General features: G+C 43.5%; 1 protein-coding gene across 9 annotated transcripts in view; it reads right to left on the bottom strand.

The window, feature by feature from the left end:
• ZNF280D (zinc finger protein 280D) overlaps positions 1–18,036 on the bottom strand; it is an 84,053-nt gene extending 66,017 nt beyond the window's left edge. For all 9 annotated transcript variants that reach the window (XM_019533509.1, XM_019533510.1, XM_019533512.1 and 6 more), the window contains exons 1-2: positions 17,893–18,036; positions 6,395–6,540 (exon numbers count right to left, since the gene is read on the bottom strand). In XM_019533509.1, the coding sequence (XP_019389054.1) occupies positions 6,395–6,533 (139 nt within the window). In that variant the 5' untranslated portion in view covers positions 6,534–6,540; positions 17,893–18,036. The remainder of the gene's footprint in view (positions 1–6,394; positions 6,541–17,892) is intronic.
• Between the last annotated feature and the right edge of the window lie 6 nt (positions 18,037–18,042).

Here is an 18,042-nt window from a genome sequence, read left to right as displayed (position 1 = left end):
ATTTAGAGATTCAGTTGCCGAATCAGGGCAATTCAGCTACCAAAGCTTTGCACAGCCCTAGTGAGTAGTGCCTTCTGGTGGTCTCTCTCAGGGAACAGGCAAGACAGCTACAGGAGGTGGTGGTGAGGCTCTGAAGCATTCTCAGTCATGCAGAGTTCATTGATTCAGTGCTAGAGGAGACCTCTGGGACTGTGGAGGAAGAACTGCCAAAGGCAGCACTAGAGTGTGGGGGAGTGTGGGAAAAGAGATGAGATCCACCTGAAAAAGAGGAAAGAGCATCTTTGCAGACAGGCTCACTAACCTAGTGAGGAGGGCTTTAAACTAGGTTCGCCGGGAGATGGAGACCAAACCCTTGAGCTAAGTGAGGAAGTGGGTGACCTGGAGGAAGAGCAAGCAGGAAGGGGCAACAGGAGAAGTGTTCTAATTCTTCCTGAGAAATGAGGGCAATCAACTAGTTACTTTAGATGCCTGTACATGAATGCATAGAGCCTGGAAAATAAGCAGGAAGAATTGGAAGTCCTTGCACAGTCAGAGAGCTATGACATAATTGGAATAACAGAGACTTCATGGGACAGCTCGCATAACTGGAGCACTGTCATGGATGGGTATAAACTGTTCAGGAAGTATAGGCAGGGGAGAAGATGAGAAGGAGTTGCACTTTATGTAAAAGAGCCATATGATTGCTCAGAGCTCCAGTATGAAGCTGGAGATGGGCTTGTTGAGGGTCTTTAGGTTAGGGTCAGAGGAGAAAGAAATAAGAGCAATGTCATGGTATGGGTCTACTACTGACCACCAGACCAGGAGGAAGTGGTGGATGAGGCTTTCTTCAAACAGCCAGTGGAAATTTCCTGATCATAGCCCCTGGTTCTCATGGGGGGCTTCAATCATCCTGACATCTGCTGGGAGGGCAATATGGCAGTGCACAGGCACTCCAGGAAGTTTTTGAAGTACTGGGGACAACTTCCTGGTGTAAGGGCTAGAGCAGCCAACCAGGGCCTGGAGTCTTCTTGACCTGCTGCCACAAAATAGGGAAGAATTGGTGGGGAATGTAATAGTGGATGGCCACTTGGGCAACAGCAACCATAAGATGACTGAGTTTAGGATAATGAGGAAAGAAAGGATGGAGAGCAGCCGAGTAAGGATCCTGAACTTCAGAAAAACAGACTTTTGACTCAATCATAGAACTCATGGACAGGATTCCCTGGAAAGCCAGTCTGATGGGAAGGAGTCCAGAAGAGCTGGCTGTATTTGAAAGAAGTGTTACTGAAAGTGCAGGAACATACCACCCTGATGTGCAAGAAGATTAGCAAGTATGGCAGAAGACCTGCTTAGCTTAGCAGGGAACTCTTCAGTAAACTAAATCACAAAAAGGAAGCTTATCAGAAGTGGAAACTTGGACAGATAACTAGGGAAGACTATAAGAGCATTGTTTGGGCATGCAGGGATGAAGTCAGGAAGGCCAAAGTGCAACTGGATCTGCAGCTACCAAGGGATGTGAAGGGTAACAAGGGCTTCTACAAATATGCCAGTAGCAAGAAGAGGATCAGGGAAAGCGTGGGTCCCTTGGTGAATGGGGAGGCAACCTTGTGACAGAGGATGCAAAAAAGGCTGAAGTGCTCAATGCCATTTTCACCTCAGTCTTCACAAGCAAGGTTAGCTCCCACAGTACTGCACTGGGCAGCAGAGTTTGGGGAGGTGACAAGACAACAGTGGAGAAAGAACAGGTTACAGACTATTTAGAAAAGCTGGACAGATACAAGTCTACGGGGCCGGATGGGATGCACCTGAGGGTGCCAAGGGAGTTGGCTAATGTAATTACAGAGCCCCTGGCCATCATCCTTGAAAACTCACAGCTTTCAGGAGAGGTCCCAGATGGTTGGAAAAGGGCAAACATAGTACCCATATTTAAGAAAGGGAAAAAGGAGGATCCAGGGAACTACAGACCAGTCAGCCTCGCCTCAGTCCCTGGAAAAATCCTGGAGCAGATCCTTAAGGAATCCATTTCTAAGCACTTGGAGGAGAAAACAGTGATTAGAAACAGTCAGCATGGATTCACCAAGGCCAAGTCAAGCCTGACCAACCTGATTGCCTTCTATGATGAGCTGACGCTTTGTGGATGTGGGGAGACCAGGGGATTTGGTATACTTTGATTTTAACAAGGCTTTTGATAGTTTCCCACAATATTCTCGCAGGCAAAGCTAAGGAAGTATGGGCTGAATAAATGGACTGTATGGTGGAGAGAAAACTGGTTGGAGCATTGGGCTCAAAGGGTATTATCAACAGGTCAATGTTTAGTTGACAGTTGGTATCAAGAGGAGTGCCCCAGGGGTCAGTCCTGGGGCTGCTTTTGTTCATCAACAAATTGGAAGATGGCATGGGGTGTATACTCAGCAAGTTTGCAGATGACACTAAGCTGGAGAGAGTAGTAGAGATGCTGGAGAATAGGGCTAGGATTCAGAGTGACCTAGACAAATTGGAGGATTGGGCCAAAAGGAATCCCATGAGGTTTAACAAAGACAAGCGTGAAATCCTGCATTTAGGACAGAAAAATCCCATGAACCAATACCATGGGAGCTGACTGGCTGGGCAGCAATTCTGCAGAAAACAACCTAGGGGTTACAATGGACACTAAGCTGAATATGAACCAAGGATGTGCCCTTGTTGTCAAGAAGGTTATCGGCATTGGCCTGCATTGGTAGGAGTGCTGCCAGCAGGGCAAGGGAAGTGATAATTATCCTCTATTCAGCAGTGGTGAGGCCACATCTGCAGTTTTGGGCTCCCGCTATAAAAAAGATGTGAACAAATTGGAGAGAGTCCAGCGGAGGGCAACAAAAATGGTGAGGGGACTGGGGCACATGACTTCAGGAGAGGCTGAGGGAACTGGGCTTAAAGGAGAGAAGACTGAGAGGGGATTTAATAGCAGCCTTTAACTACCTGAAGGGGGGTTCAAAAGAGGATGGGTCTAGACTGTTCTCAGTGGTGGCAGGTGACAGAACAAAGAGCAATGGTCTCAAGTTGCAGCAAGGGAAGTTTAAGTTAGATATTAGAAAGAATTTTCTCACTAGGATGGTAGTAAAATACTGGAACAGGTTGCACAGCCTCTCTGGGCAATCTCCATCCTTGGAGGTTTTTAAGACCCATCTAGACAAAGTCTCGTCTGGAATAATCTAGTTGAGGATGAACCCGCTTTGAGCGGAGGGATGCAACACTAATTTTCTATGATTCTATATTTGAGTAAATACAGTATTTTTTTAAAATCAGTTTAACTGAAGTGATTTGGTCCAGTGGCCCTAGTTCAGTAACAGTAGGTTAAAAGATAAGTGCAACAGGCCCACATTATAGGCCCTAGTTTCTGGAGTTTTACCAGAATTTCTATTTTTAGTTAAAAAAAAGTACCTCTCCTCTCTCTCATAATCACAAATAGTCTGGAAGCTGCAACCAATCAATGTAAAGACTTCTGCCTGCAGCGATGTGAAATAACATTCCCAGGCAGATATTATATGAAGCCTTATTGTGATGCACTGACTGCAGACTAAGACCCATTGATGTTAGACTATTAATAGCTACTCAGTTGAAGATGCTATGCTTGACAGGAGGAAAACACCATAGTTGTCTCAGCCTACCAATCTTCAAACTGAAGGAGGTCCTTGTTCTCATCACTGCCCCTTCGAAAGGACCTAGAACCACTGTTGCCAACTCTCCTGTTCCTGAATGAACAGTTCTAGTGCTGTTGCTTCTAAGGGACAAAAAACGGCTCCTTAAATGTGGGACAAGAGTACTAGATTGGAACCCTAGGGGATGTCAGATCACAGCAAGATCACAGCACGTACAAGGTCTCAAACTGCCGTAAACCAGCCCCATGTTTGGGTCTAGAGGTCAGAAACTTCTCAACTATGGCCTGATTCTTTCTACAGTTTATTTTAATGCCTTGGGTAAATTGCTTACCTAATCCTTTCTCTTACTTCTTCCTTAGTTGCAAACTGGATATTGGCAATAGAGGATCAGTGTTTATACAGCACAAATACAAATATATTAAACATGCTAAATATTTTAACAGTGAGATATTGAGACCACAGTGAAAGCCAATGCAAATTATTTTTGTCCAAATTTCAGATGCATTAGCTGCACTGACTTATTTTGAATTGACATTTTCATACACTTAGGTTTTTATTACTTAAAGACGCTTAATTTTTTTAAGATTTGTTTGGAAAACAAGACCATACGATGCCTCTAGACAACTGCATAGTTCCTTGGGGTATAATCCAAAGCCCTCTGAAGTTAACTGGCCCTTCAATGGGCCTTGGGTATATCCCCAAGCAGGAGGATTTCCCTTCAGTTACATCTGGAATTACTGAGACTAAAAAAATAAAACAGATTACAAAGAGGTTTTTTTCCAATCCTGTATCACTACTGTTTTAAGCTGAATGGGAATACCATATTGGGACTCTCTAGACATAAAACAATGCAGTGGGAGTAACAGAAATGTTGCTCCAAATCAACCAAGAACCCAACATTACAATACACTATAAAGGCATCTCTTCACCAATATACTCAGCATGGTATGATAGTACAGTCCTTTTCATTCATGCCTTATTACCTAAAATGATCATCTTCATTAACATTGTGCTTTTAACCCATGTTTTTCAAATAACTAAAAAAAAATTAAAAACCAAAATTGTTTTAAGACTGTTTGACAGATACCTCATGGAGTATTTGATGCAAAATGAATTTGTATCCCAGTACTTTTAAGAGAGCCTAAACTGGAAAAAGTATCTTTAGTTCTCCAAAATATTTTATATTCCTGCAGGTAACTTGTTATCCTAAGTTTCAAACATCCAAGCATGAACTTTACATTCTGAAATAAAATACCACAATTTCTCACATACAATCTACCCTGGAATATAATATGTACCTTGTTTTTTAAAAGGCAGAATAAATATTTTTTCCCCAAGTTTTGGCTGCATAGAGCAGGGACATAGCCCAGGCTTCATCTGACTCACTCTCCCTTTCCTGCTTAACTAAAGATGGAACTCTAGCTGTTGTTAAAAATTGGTCTCCATGGGATGGATCTATGATTCTGAAAAGAGCTAAAATGCCTGTAATACTGTAAAATAGGAGGAGAGAGACCAGACGCAGCTACCAGACAGCAAAATTGCCCTAAGAAAGGCTAGCTTGATTAGTAGAACCTGAAGAATACTGACAACAGGTGGTATTAATATCTCTGAAGTAAAGAACAGTGAGATATTAAGTCAGTTGATTCCCTTGCAGGTGCCTGAATAATAATGCAACAATTGCTGCACTTTGGAGCAGGAATCCAATCTGGGTGCTTCTATCCCAGTCAGAAAACTAACTACTGCACTTAAAGGCACCCCCCCAGTTTTGCGGGCTAATTTCTGGGAAAAAAGTTAAAGTTATGTGTGAAAAAATTACAGTAATGATCTTTACCTATAGCATAATACCAATGCATCTTTAATAATAAAATAAGGATTTGTATAATATACGAAAAATACTAAATAGTAGCATTCAACCTATACCGTTTGCTGTGCTAAACTAATTGTAAAGTGATATAGAAAGAGGGACATTACACACAAGGAGATAAAAAAAAAAATCTTAAGAAAAACAGTTTCTCCTTTACTTACCTGCCAAAGTCCACGTACAGGACAAACATGAAATTCTGACACAGCTGATCACAACACAATCACCTAACTCACTCCCTGCACTGCCTGTGTTAGGAAAAAACTACAGAACTTGATGAACATACACTTATCAAGTGAAATTCATGAATTTATTAATAATAAAATCTTATTTCTCAGAGGCCTTTAAAGTGATTATTTTAGACACTTTCTCCTGGTTATGTCTTTTGTAAAATACACGAGGGAATGTGGCTTTATTGGAATGAAGTAGTGCCCAGACATTTTAAACTGTCTACTATTCTGATACCTCCTTTTCTCAATGACTCCATGCTGAATTAAATCTCCTAAGAAAACTCCCAACTATAATAAAAGACTGAGAATTGCAGTTATAATACTGGGGACTAAAATTAAAACTGTTTTTTTTTCAGTTCTGGGCATAAGCAAGGTGTTTCTATTTCAAGGAATTAAATAAAGTGCCCTTACTTTAAAACTTTAGGGACTAAAGCCAACTTTAGGCCAAAGAAACAGAAAACTTTGTTGTACTTGTATCCCAAGAGACGTGGTATTTTAACTGAACAACAGACAACCAGGAAGAAAAACAATAGAAAACATTGAAGGAACTTATTAGATCTTAACTTTACAGATGGCACAAAATCCAATCTTTTCAAAACAGGGTACAATATTACTTTCATTCTTCATCAGACCAGAAAGTATACTTCATATGATTTGTTGGGGGTTGTTTTTTTTTAAAGTTATCTTACATGTACTGGTGGGTTTGGAGCTTGAAATCTCCCCAACAAAGATGGGCTCATCATCATCATCATCTTCCTCAACTTCTTTCACTCTCCTTTGCCATGGTTCTAGCTCCTCCTCCTCACATTCCATAAACAATTCTGCCATTTTGATACTAGATAAAAAAAAAAAGACAAATATAAAACATTTTCACAGAAAACCAAGTAAAGGAAGAAGTGTCCCAACTTCCAACAATTACGATTACTAAACTTGATGCTAATGCTACTACAGGAAACTTCCATTAGTTGTACATTTTGTAAAGGTGAACTGAAATTAGTTAGGGATTAAAAGTCTTCCTTTCTCTGTTAATATTTCTACAAATTACGGAAAGAATATAATCAAACTTCCACTGATCAATGGAATTGGTATGATTGTGCCTAAAATGCATGTTAAAACTTACCAGGGTCCACTTCCCTTATACATTGTTCCTGTTACCTTCTCCTCCTACTCATTTATGCCAGAACAAAATCCTTGTTTTGAGCTCCTAATCTCATCCTCTTTTAAAGCCATTCTTAAAAATCAACTTCTGTCTTGTTTGCCACGTACTTCAGTCTTATGGTCTTTACTTGAAATACGGCATTCAATCATTGCTAGACTAGGTGGAACTGGCATTCTTACAATTGTGTTAGGTGCGATTCAAAAAAGGCAAATACTGTGTGAAAAATGAATAAATAAACTGAAGCTATGGGACGAGTAAAAAGTGTTAATAGGTGGAAACAGACCCATTATGAATAGGAACAAATCCTACTGTGATGACGCATAATATTCCCAACATAAAAACTGGGACTGAGTTTCTGCAACAACATAGGATGTGTTCTAGTCACATTTAAAAGCAAAGGTTCACAAACTTCGTGAAAAGCAATAGGTGTCTGTTCCAAGTAATCTATAATGATACTTGCATATTCTGAAGGGTTTCAAGAAAACTAGAATCGCAGAAATGTAGGATTGGATATGACCTCAGGAGGCCATCTAATACAACTCCTTGTTCAAAGCAGGATTGTTCAATGAGTAAACCATCTAATCAAGTGGCTGTCTTACCTGCACTTAAGGGTGTCCAAAGACAGGGTCCCCAACCTCTCCAGGTAGCTTATTCAAATATTTAACCACCCTCAGTCAGAAGATTCTTCCTAACATTGAACCTATTGGATCCAAATTTCCGACTGCAATTTGAGACTATTGCTCCTAGTCCTGTACTTTGCAGTCACAGAGAAAAGTGTATCTTCATCAGCTTTATAACCCCACTTTATGCACCTAAGAGTGTTATCACGTTCCCCCCTCAGTCTTTTATTCAGACTAAATAATCCTAGTTCTTTCAGTCTTTCATCACAGGCCATATTTCTCAGGCCTCTATTTTTTCTCACTCTGTTGGACTCTCATCTGTGCACATATCTGATGAAGTATGGGGGCTCAAACTGGACAAAGAACTGCAGATGAGGTCTCACTGATGCTGAACAGAGCGTTATAATCACTTCCCTTGATTTGCAATTGATACTTCTAAGCTACTGACCATTTTTGTAACAAGAGCACCTACTATTCAGCTTATGGTCCACTATAAGCTTTGGGTCTTTTTCTGATGTTCTGCAGCCTAGCCATTTATTCCACAGTCTGTTTTTGTGCATGTGATTGTTCCATCCCAACCACAGGACTGCACTTATCCTTTCTGAATTTCATCTGATTTTGGATCATTTCTCCAGTTTATCAAGGTCATTCTGAATCACAGCCCCACCCTTCAGGGTTTCTGCAACTACACCCACTTGGAGGCACACGCAGATTTGCCAAACATGCCCTCAATGCCACCCGCCAAATCATTAATGAAGATGCTACCATTAATGAAGACACCCAGGACAAACACTTTCAGAACCCCACTCCAAATACCTCCTCCCACATAGACATCAAGCCATTATTACTTGTTGAGCACTATGATCCAACCAGTTATGTATCTACTTTACAGTACTTCCACCTAATCTGTATCTCAGTAGCTTACTGAAAATGTCATAGGCGACTGTGTCAAAAAGCTTGCTAAAAATCAAGGTACATCATATCCACTTCTCTCCTCATCCATATCACCCATCATCTTCTCACAGAATGCAATCCAGTTGGTTAGATGATTGGTTCATAATGAATCCATACTGTCTGCTCCTGAACACCTTCACAGATTCAGAGATTGTAAGGCCAGAAGGGACCTAGGAAGATCATCAGGTCCAGCCGCCTGCACCAAGCAGGAAAGATAACTGGGGGGCAGGTGAACCCAACAAGTTGACAGTCTAGTCTCCTGTTGAAGATTTCCAGGGCAGGTGATTGCACCACCTCTGGAAGGAGCTCATTCTACCATCTGGACAACCTGACTGTGAAGACATTTTTCCTCATGTTGAGCCCAAATCCATCTTCCAGGAGTTTTTGGCCACTACTCATGGTTTTCCCCTCACATGGTCTTGTGAACAGTTGTTCACTAAGCCTTTGATGTACTCCCCTAATGTAGCAGTAAGTTGCCACCAGGTCCCCTCTCAGCCTTCTTTCCTTCAGGCTAAAGAGTCCCATATCCCTCAGCCTTTCCTCATATGGCTTGCCTTTTAAGACCCTGATCATAGGGATGACGCTTCTTCGGACATTCTCCAGCTTGTCTACGTCCTTCTTAAAGTGTGGTGCCCAGAACTGGATGCAGTACCCCAGCTGCAGTCTCAACAGTGCTGAGTAGAGCAGAAGAATCACCTGCTTGGTTTTGATGAAGATACATCGACTGATGCATGTTAAGAGTATTATTTGCCCTACTGGCGATAGCGTCACACTGCTGGATCATATTCACGGTGTGGTCTATTATTATCCCCAGTTCCCTTTCATTGGTGGTGCTAGTCAGTTTGTTCTTGTTCTCCTCTAGGTTCTTCGCAGTAACCTCGATAACCTGCTCCCTTCATCTTTCCTGGCATTGAGGTAAGTCTGACTGGTCTTTAATTCCACAAGTCTTCCTCCTCCTTTTTCTTAAAGATGGGTATTATATTTACCCTTTTCCAGTCATCTGGGACCTCGCTTAACCTCAACAAGATCTCAAAAAAGATAGTCAATGACTCTGAAATTCCCTCAAATAACTCCTACACTACTCTAGGATACATCCCATTTAGCCCTGCTTATTTGAAAAACTCAGGTTCTCCAAATAGCCGCTAACCTATTGTGGGGTCAACCCTTTTAGCAGGCATGCCACAAAGTCCCACACGGCCTTCCCCAAGTGCCACTCCGATCCCCTTCCCCCACCCAAACCACTGCTCTCCTCCCTGCCCTAACTACTGCTATTCTCCCTACTGGATGTACTGCACACATTTATCATAACCGATTTGTACAAATAGTGATAATGAAAGTTTTTGTATTAATTTTTTTATTGAGCAACATGGCATAAGGAAGCCTTTCTGAACAGTGTAGGAAAATAATTTTAAATTATTTTTGCCATATGCTGACAAAAACATTTTCTGTACCTAAAAGTAGAGGCTTAAAGGATAAATAGGGAATAGATTTTTCTAGTCAAATGATATTTTTATTGTGTTGAAGAAAATCGCCAACAAAACAAGTTACCTTACAGAAGACCAGGCCTTCATTAAGCTGTTCAGCTGCTTCAGGAGCAAGCAGATGAGAATCTCTGGTAAAGGTGTTACTGTTCTGTTTCATAATACAACCTGTATGAAAATGTTTTTATCCACTAAAAAAAGCTTTCATGTTCTTGGTGAGATTTCAGCCAATACATGAGTGCACTAAATTATACAAGTAATTGAATAAAGAACAGGTTCTTCAACTAACTTCTCTGCTCAACAAAGATTGTGATCTCCAGGAAAGGACTCTTTGTATTCAGGGAAAGATTATTTGTGTTTTAAAAAAATCCTCAACATACATATAAGTGAACATTTTTCAGAAAAAAAGGTAATGTTTCATCTCATGTGAATGTGCCATTAAGGGGGAGCAGGGAAGGCAGAGAAGAGTAACGCTAGAATACTGGTATTGTTCAGGCTGTCCTGCTGCAGTAGAACGCATTCAGTTTCTTCCTTCCATGGTGCTAAGCTCATATAAGCTTTTTCTCCTGGTGATTTCAGTATCCACATTTAACTTAGAAACATTTCTAGATGATCTCGTGATCACCACAACTGTTGTGAGCTCAGCACATTCCGCTAGGCATGCTTTGGGATGACACCTGCAATCACAATGGCACCATTATCTCTTGCAGTTTGAAATATGGATAAAGTTTTGCTCAAACTACGTATAAGGGCATTTTGGTGGTCTACCAATGAAGATTAACGCACACTCTTTATTTCTCAGTTCTCTTTAAAAATCTATTATCTGTGGCTGACTAAGTCGATTCATTGTTCTGAAACACAGATACTGTAGTGTGTAAGTAGGTGTCATTATAGGTATTACTTGCATTCTTTTAGTAGTGGTTATATTATTTCTAACCTCTCCAATACTGAAAACTGCAATTACAAAATTTTACACCAATTCAGAATCTGTTTCTTTTAGCATTTCAATCTGACTTTAAATTAGGGCATAGTAATATGACTGACCTGGTGACATTAGCTTGTAATCTCTTAAGACTGAACTATGGTCAGTCATCCAAACTATTTTCTTAAATGTAGAAGTAGCAGTCAATTATCTTGTTTTCCCCCTCCCCCAATACGCATGCCAACTATGAATGGAGTGAACATGTTTCTGAGATTCTTGGTATAGCCGATCACAGAAGCTAGCTTTAGAGATGCTCTTTTTTATGCTGGTTACTGTAAGACTATTCTCATCAACCTTTTGATCAGCAAGGGAAAAGAAAATACATAAAAATGGATTGTCATGTTTACACAAGTGATGCCAGCTGTTTCACCCCAAATCATCTGACTAGATATACTACGTTTCTGACATTTGTTTGTCCAACTTGAAAACCTGAATCTTAATTCTGAGTACAGAAATAATGGTGTTTACTGGATTAAAAATTTGGGAACAGAAAAGTGGAAGAATCTAGAGAACAGTGCCAAGATTGCTCCCCCTTCTATTATAAATGAAATGCATCCACCCTTTATTTAAAAAGTTTTGCATTTTGATGTGCTAGGGAATCTCAAGGTACTCCATCATCACAGTGGATTTCTTGCTAGAACCACGTCCAAAGATAGCTAAACATCTGTATCTATGTGGTCCAGGCCTAGCCTACACGACAGTCATCCCCACTTTTGTGAACTCAAGCCTAGATTACTGCAATACACTGTATGTGAACTATTTTTTAAATCATTCCGAGGCTTCACATTCTTCAGCTGACATTGCACTTGCTCAGCAGAATTAACTACATAAAAGTGTACTAGTCATAAACAGTAAATTAGTCAAGTGCATTGTTAAAAACAAAACAAAATCACCACTCTGGTCACACTTCAGGATTTGATTTTGGTCTACATATGTGAAAAGCTAACAATAAACTACTTAGATTGCAATGTCAAAGCACTCACTATTTAAGAAATACTAGATTTGTCATTGCCCATGAAAATTTAATTCTGATCACTTGCTTTCTTTTTCAAGTTTTCTCTTTTAAAGTTTATTTAGATAATGTACAATTAACAGCAACCTCATTATGTTCCAGTAGTGACTGAATCCTGACTCTTCGCTACTGAAGCACAAACTTCTACCACATGAACTATAAGAATAACCTCATTAGTTGATAGTAAAAGCTATTAGTCCAGAACAGGAGTGAAGAGCTACTGGGATGTAGGATGGACATAGTCCTCTTTTAGCCTCATTTCTACCAGCCTCTCCTCCTCCAACAGTAACTGAGCAAGCTCCTGCATCAAGTTGTTCCTGGGAAGCAGAGTTGTGAAGGGCAACACAAAACCTCTGGGATAGCGCAATAAGAATAATATGGTCTCCTTCCCACTTCCCCGAGGAGTTGAGGAATCATGCACCATGTAGATAAAGAAGAAAAAGGGAAATGGGCTACTTTCGCCACATGCTGGTCCAGAAGGAAGAGGCAAAAAGCTGAGCATTTCCCACCCTACAGTACTCATTAGGGATACCCATTAGGCCTGTGCGAAGCAGCTACTATTCGCTTAGGATTCGGCTGATTCGGGGAACAGTTATTTGATTCAACGATTGGAATCACCATCTTGAATCGATCTGGCTGAATGTGATTCAGAGATTGCGCTCCTGACTAACCTCCAAATCAGCCAGGCCCACCCCCTGCCCACTCCCCAGCCCAGCAATGGCTGCCCTGCCTGCCCCAGCTCCTGGCACTCTGAAGAGAAAATAAAAAAGCTCTGACACAGCGGGTGCTGCTGGGCGCAGAGGCAATCCCTGCTGCCCCCCACTGCCCAATGCTGCATGGGGGGCTCTGAACGAGCGCACCCCAACTCATCCCCCACTGTCCCAGCCTCCCCATGGCTGCCTCGCCCACCATGGCTCTGGACCTTTAAGGAAAAAAAAAAAAGGAGAAAGCCCCGAACTCACTGCTCCTGCTGGTAGGAGGCAATCCCCGCTGCCCCGCACCATGTGGGGGGCTCTGCATGAGCCCCTCTTAGCCCTGAGCCTGCTTCAGGGGCAGTAAGTCCTGAGGCTTTTCGGGGGGGGAGGGGGTTCTTAAAAGGCCGGAGCTGGCCCAAGCAGGGCACCCGTGGCAGAGCCGCCCCCATGCAGGGTGGAGCAGTGGGAATCACCCTCACACCCGGCAGCACCCGCTGAGTGGGGCTTTTTTTTAAAGCACCAGGAGCTGGGGTGAGCAGGGGATGGGGCCTGACAGGGGTCTCCCCTTCCCCCGAGCCCCTCCTGCCCCACCCCTAGTACTTACCAGCTCCAAGTCTGGCTGCAGCTTCCTGCTGCAGCCACCAGGAACTGTCTGAATCATCAAAGCTCTCTGAATCTTTCCTGAAGATTCAGAGAGAATCAATTCAGACCTTTTAATTGGTCATAGTATCATAATACTTAGGGTTGGAAGGGACTTAAACAGATCATCAGGTCTGACACCCTGCACCGAGCAGGAACGGGTGCCAGGATCACATCACCCCAGCCAAATATCTGTCCAGACTCCTCTTGAAGACCACCAAGGTAGGAGAGAGCACCACCTCCCTTGGGAGCCCATTCCAGAGCCTGGCAGCCCTAACTATAAAGTAACATCTCCTGATGTCCAGCCTGAACCTTCTAACAATTTATGGCCATTATTCCTACTAACCCCAAGTGGTGCCAGGGAGAACAGAGCCTCACCCAAATCCCGCTGGCCCCCCTGGTGAGTTTGTAAATGGCCACCAGATCCCCTCTCAGCCTTCTCTTGTGGAGGCTGAATAGATTTAGGCCCTTTAGCCTCTCTTCGTACGGCCTGCCCTGCTGCCCCTTGACCATGCGAGTGGCCCTCCTCTGGACCCTCTCAATGCTAGCCACATCCCTCCTGAAGTGCAGCGCCCAGAACTGGACACAGTACTCCAACTGTGGCCTGACCAATGCCACAGAGAGGGGAAGGATCACCTCCCTGGACCTGCTTGTGATGCATCTGTAGATGCACGACAAGGTGCGGTTAGCCTTACTGACCGTTTCCACGCATTGGCGGCTCATGTCCATCCTGGAGTCAACAATGACTCCAAGATCCCTTTCTGCCACCGTGTTAACAAGAAGGATGTTCCCCAGCCTATAGGTGTGTTGCAGGTTCCTTCTCCCTAGATGCAGCACCTCGTACTTGTCTATCTTGAATTCCATCCTATTCTCATCCGGCCACCTCTGTAACCTGTCTAGATCTAGCTAGATTCTGTCCCTCCTCTCCAGCGTGCCCACCTTGCCCCACAAGTTGGTGTCACCAGTGAATTTGGACAACGTTCTTTCCACACCCACATCCAGATCACTGATAAAGATGTTGAATAGTACAGGCCCCAGGACCGAGCCCGGGGCACTCCACTGCCCACATCCCTCCAGGTCAAAAACAATCCATCCACCACCTCTGGGTGCGATCGTCTAGCCAACTTGTTACCCATCTGACTGTGTAAGCATCAATGCCACAGTCACCAAGTCTTTTAAGAGGATGTGGTGGGAAACCGTGTCAAAGGCCTTCTTAAAGTCCAGGAAGACAACATCCACCCCGACACCCTTGTCCAGGGTTTTTTTTGATCTGATCATAAAAAGAAACCAGGTTAGTCAGGCAGGAACTGCCCTCAATGAACCCATGTTGGTTACCCCTGAGCATTACCTCCCCTGCTTGGCCCTTGCAGATGTGCTCGTTGATAATTTTCTCAAAGGCCTTCCCAAGCACCGAGGTAAGACTGACTGGCCTATAATTGCCAGGGTTCTCCTTTCTCCCCTTCTTGTAAATGGAGACCACAATGGCCCTTTTTCAATCCTCTGGTACCTGACCAGTGCCCCACAAGCACTCATAGAGCCACGCTAGAGGCTCCGCTATGATCTCTGCCAATTCCCTCAACACCCCCAGGTGAAGAGCATCTGGACCTACTGATTTAAACACATCCAGCCCCTCCAAATGTTCCCTAACTAGGTTGTCCCTGGCCCTAGGCATGGTGGTGCCTCCCCTGGGTCCATCTACAATTCTTGGAGGGGAGATGTCCCGGTCCCTATTCAGGAATATGGAGGCAAAGAATTCGTTAAAGAGGTTAGCTTTTTCACTTACTGCAATTACCAGATTGCCAAGCCTATCCTGTAGGGGTCCCACGTTACCCGGAACCTTCTTCTCACTTCCTATGTATTTGAAAAAGAACTTTTTATTATCCTTAAATCTGGTCGCTAGCCCTACCTCCATCTCTGCCTTGGCCTTCCTAACAGTCTCCCTACAGTCTGAGCAAGAGATATAATCCTCCTTGGTGACAGCCCCTTGTTTCCACTGTCTGTACACCAGTTGGTCCCCCCCCGATTCAATTTGGAGATTTGGCCATCAAATCTCCTCCAAATCGAATCACCACCCAAAGCTTCGCACAGCCCTACTACACGTCAGATCCACCAAAAAGAGAACCTAACTTGATTCACCTCATTTGGAGGATTTCTTGTAAATTTTATTAGTATGGAAGCAAAAATGTATCAACTTTTGAAGTTGTGCGCCGGGTCTCTCTCCTCTCCAGACTTGATCATGATTGATAACTGAGTGGATATGTACTATATTTGAGGGGTTTAGCTTTTATTTGACTTGTCTGAAGTTAATATGTAACACCTACTGTGAATCTACCAAATGACCAGATCTTTTAAGAATATCTGCTCCCACTTCAAAGTTATTTTTAGAAATAAAGACTGAAAAATCAGCGTCTTAAAACAGAAACTTAAAAAATAGGGTGCTTCTCTGACAAGTATCTTAGATCCTGCTGCATAATTTTATTGCAATATTGTGAATTAATTTAGAGTACAATTAATCTTGTACGGTTTTCCTTTTAATTAATTTAAAGTATATCATACATTCCATGAATCTGACTCTAGAGCTCAAATATGACCTGGAAATAGTACCCTTCATCATCCAAATAAAATTTCAAAGTCTGGCAAAGTAAATTTAAACCACTGGATTACTGGTTCTCAACATGAGGCTTGTGATAAAGTCTTTTGAAGTCACAAGCACCTTACTCTTCCTATTTTGCCAAATAACAAGATAAAGTCCTGGCATAACAGACATCGAGAACCAAAAAATCATATATACTCAAACTCTACATATAACGATAGATTTGAATCAGGATAAAAACCACTGTCTAAAAAGTATTAAAAAATTCAGAAAATTGTACATTTCAAATATGTTTCAAGTTCTCTTGTTGAATGACAAAGCTTTTTAAGAGCTAAAGAAACACTGCAAGAGCAGCATGGGGCAAGAAAAAAAGCATTGTTTCTTTTTGAAGTATTTGCAGCTGACACTGCTATGCTTTTAACCAATAAAAGTAAGGCTAATTTGCTACATCAACTTTCAGTGTGATACTACTCCACAGAACATTACTACAACAGCAGCAGCCTTGCAACTGCAATAATTAGACAAACTAATAACTGACATAAATCAGAAAATTAAATTATCTTATGGCATAAAATGAAATGAAAACCAAGTTGTTATTTCTCTGAAGGACTGTTACATTTCTAGTACTGTAGTTACTGTCAGAGTTGCAACAGGCTTACTAGAAAAGATGTTTACATCTTTACTATTTGATGCTATAAGTGTATGAGTGCTGACATCCTTAAAAGAGACAAACTAATAAAATTCAATATTAAATGGGAAAATGTTAAATAAATCAGAAGCGTACAAGAAAAGGAAGGGGAAGGACTTATGTAAAAAAGTACTCTTAAATGTACATAAACCAAGACTATAAAGTGTCATCTCTGCATTTAACATTGGAAGCCACAAAAATTTAAGATGCTGAGAACCCTCAATGACTACATGTTGAGTTATGAAGAATTTCCAACCTGCGTAATTTCCCAGTGCCTAGAACTCCCAGTGCTGAGCAGCACTTGTATGAAATTAGGAAGCATGCTTGTAAAGAGAGTGAAAGCATCTACTTTGCCACCACAGAGCTTTTCCAAGTGGCCTTGTCCATTTCCCAGTTTGACAGGACATTTAGTAAAATTATCTGTGTGATATTACAAGCCTAGTTATTTTGTTTTAATAGTTGTTTTAGGAGACCAGCTAGATTTTACACCCTTGTGGCTCAACTTAAATTAGCAGCCAACTTACATCTGGGCACACTACTCCAGTTGACATGATTTAGATTTACGTATGACAGCCTGCAGCATCACGTGGACACTCCACATTAGCAGTGTTTTTGTGTTTGCAGTGGGCCTTGAGTTTGTATCTGTGACACGTGGCTTGTGGAAACTGAGGTCTGAGTCAATTGTTGAAAAGGCATCAAGTATGTACCCCGAGGGTGAAATTCCCTTCTTGGGACACCTCCCTGCCTGACAGAGCGAGCTCTGCCTGACGAAGGGCTGGGTCAGCTTTTGCATACAAGCCTGAAGTTCACACCCCCAAGCTAGCACGGGTGTGAGGCCAGGAGAGAGCCAAGCCCCCCCGCAGCAACGCAGCTCCTGCCTTGCCCGGGGCCGCGCACAGCCTCAGCCTCCTCCCCAATGCCCTCAGCGACCCAGGTGCTGGGACTCCGCTCTGGCGTCAGGCAGACGAGGACGAGGGTTGTCCGAGGGGCGGCCGGCCTGCTCAGCTCACCACAGCGCAGCCCATCCGGCCCTGCCCCCGCTCGCAGCTGCACAGGGGCCCCGACGGCGGCCACAATCACGGTGGGAAGGCGGGGGGCGCGGTCCCTGCCCGGCAGGCTCCGGAGAGGGCCTGCGCCCCCTTCACGCGAGGCTCTACGGCAGGCCTGCCAGCCAGACACAGAGCCCGGGCCAGGGCGGGGGGGCTACAAGGCCGCGCTCCGAGCTAAGATGGCGTCGGTCTCGTAGGCGACAATCCCCCCGCGGCCCACCCGGCGCTAAGCAGCTGCAGCTCCCTCCGCACTGGAAGGCCCCAGACAGGCCGTCCCGGCGGGGAGGGCACAGCAGAAGGCGCGGGCCGGCTTACCGTGCTGCGCGTGTGGAGAGGCCGCGGCAGGCGGGCTTGCTCACTTCCTCCCTGACTGACTGGGGGAGGGGGCGGCTCTGGCGGAGGATCCTCACATCGCCGGGCCGCGGCGCCCCACCTCAGGCAGCTGCTGCTTCCGCCGCTGCCGCC

The sequence above is a fragment of the Crocodylus porosus genome, unplaced genomic scaffold, assembly GCF_001723895.1.
Source record: "Crocodylus porosus isolate Cpor-Errol unplaced genomic scaffold, CroPor_comp1, whole genome shotgun sequence".
In the NCBI taxonomy this organism is placed as follows: Eukaryota; Metazoa; Chordata; order Crocodylia; family Crocodylidae; genus Crocodylus; species Crocodylus porosus.
The sequence above is the reverse complement of the archived record's forward strand: the minus strand, read 5'-3'. Positions and strand labels throughout refer to the sequence as shown.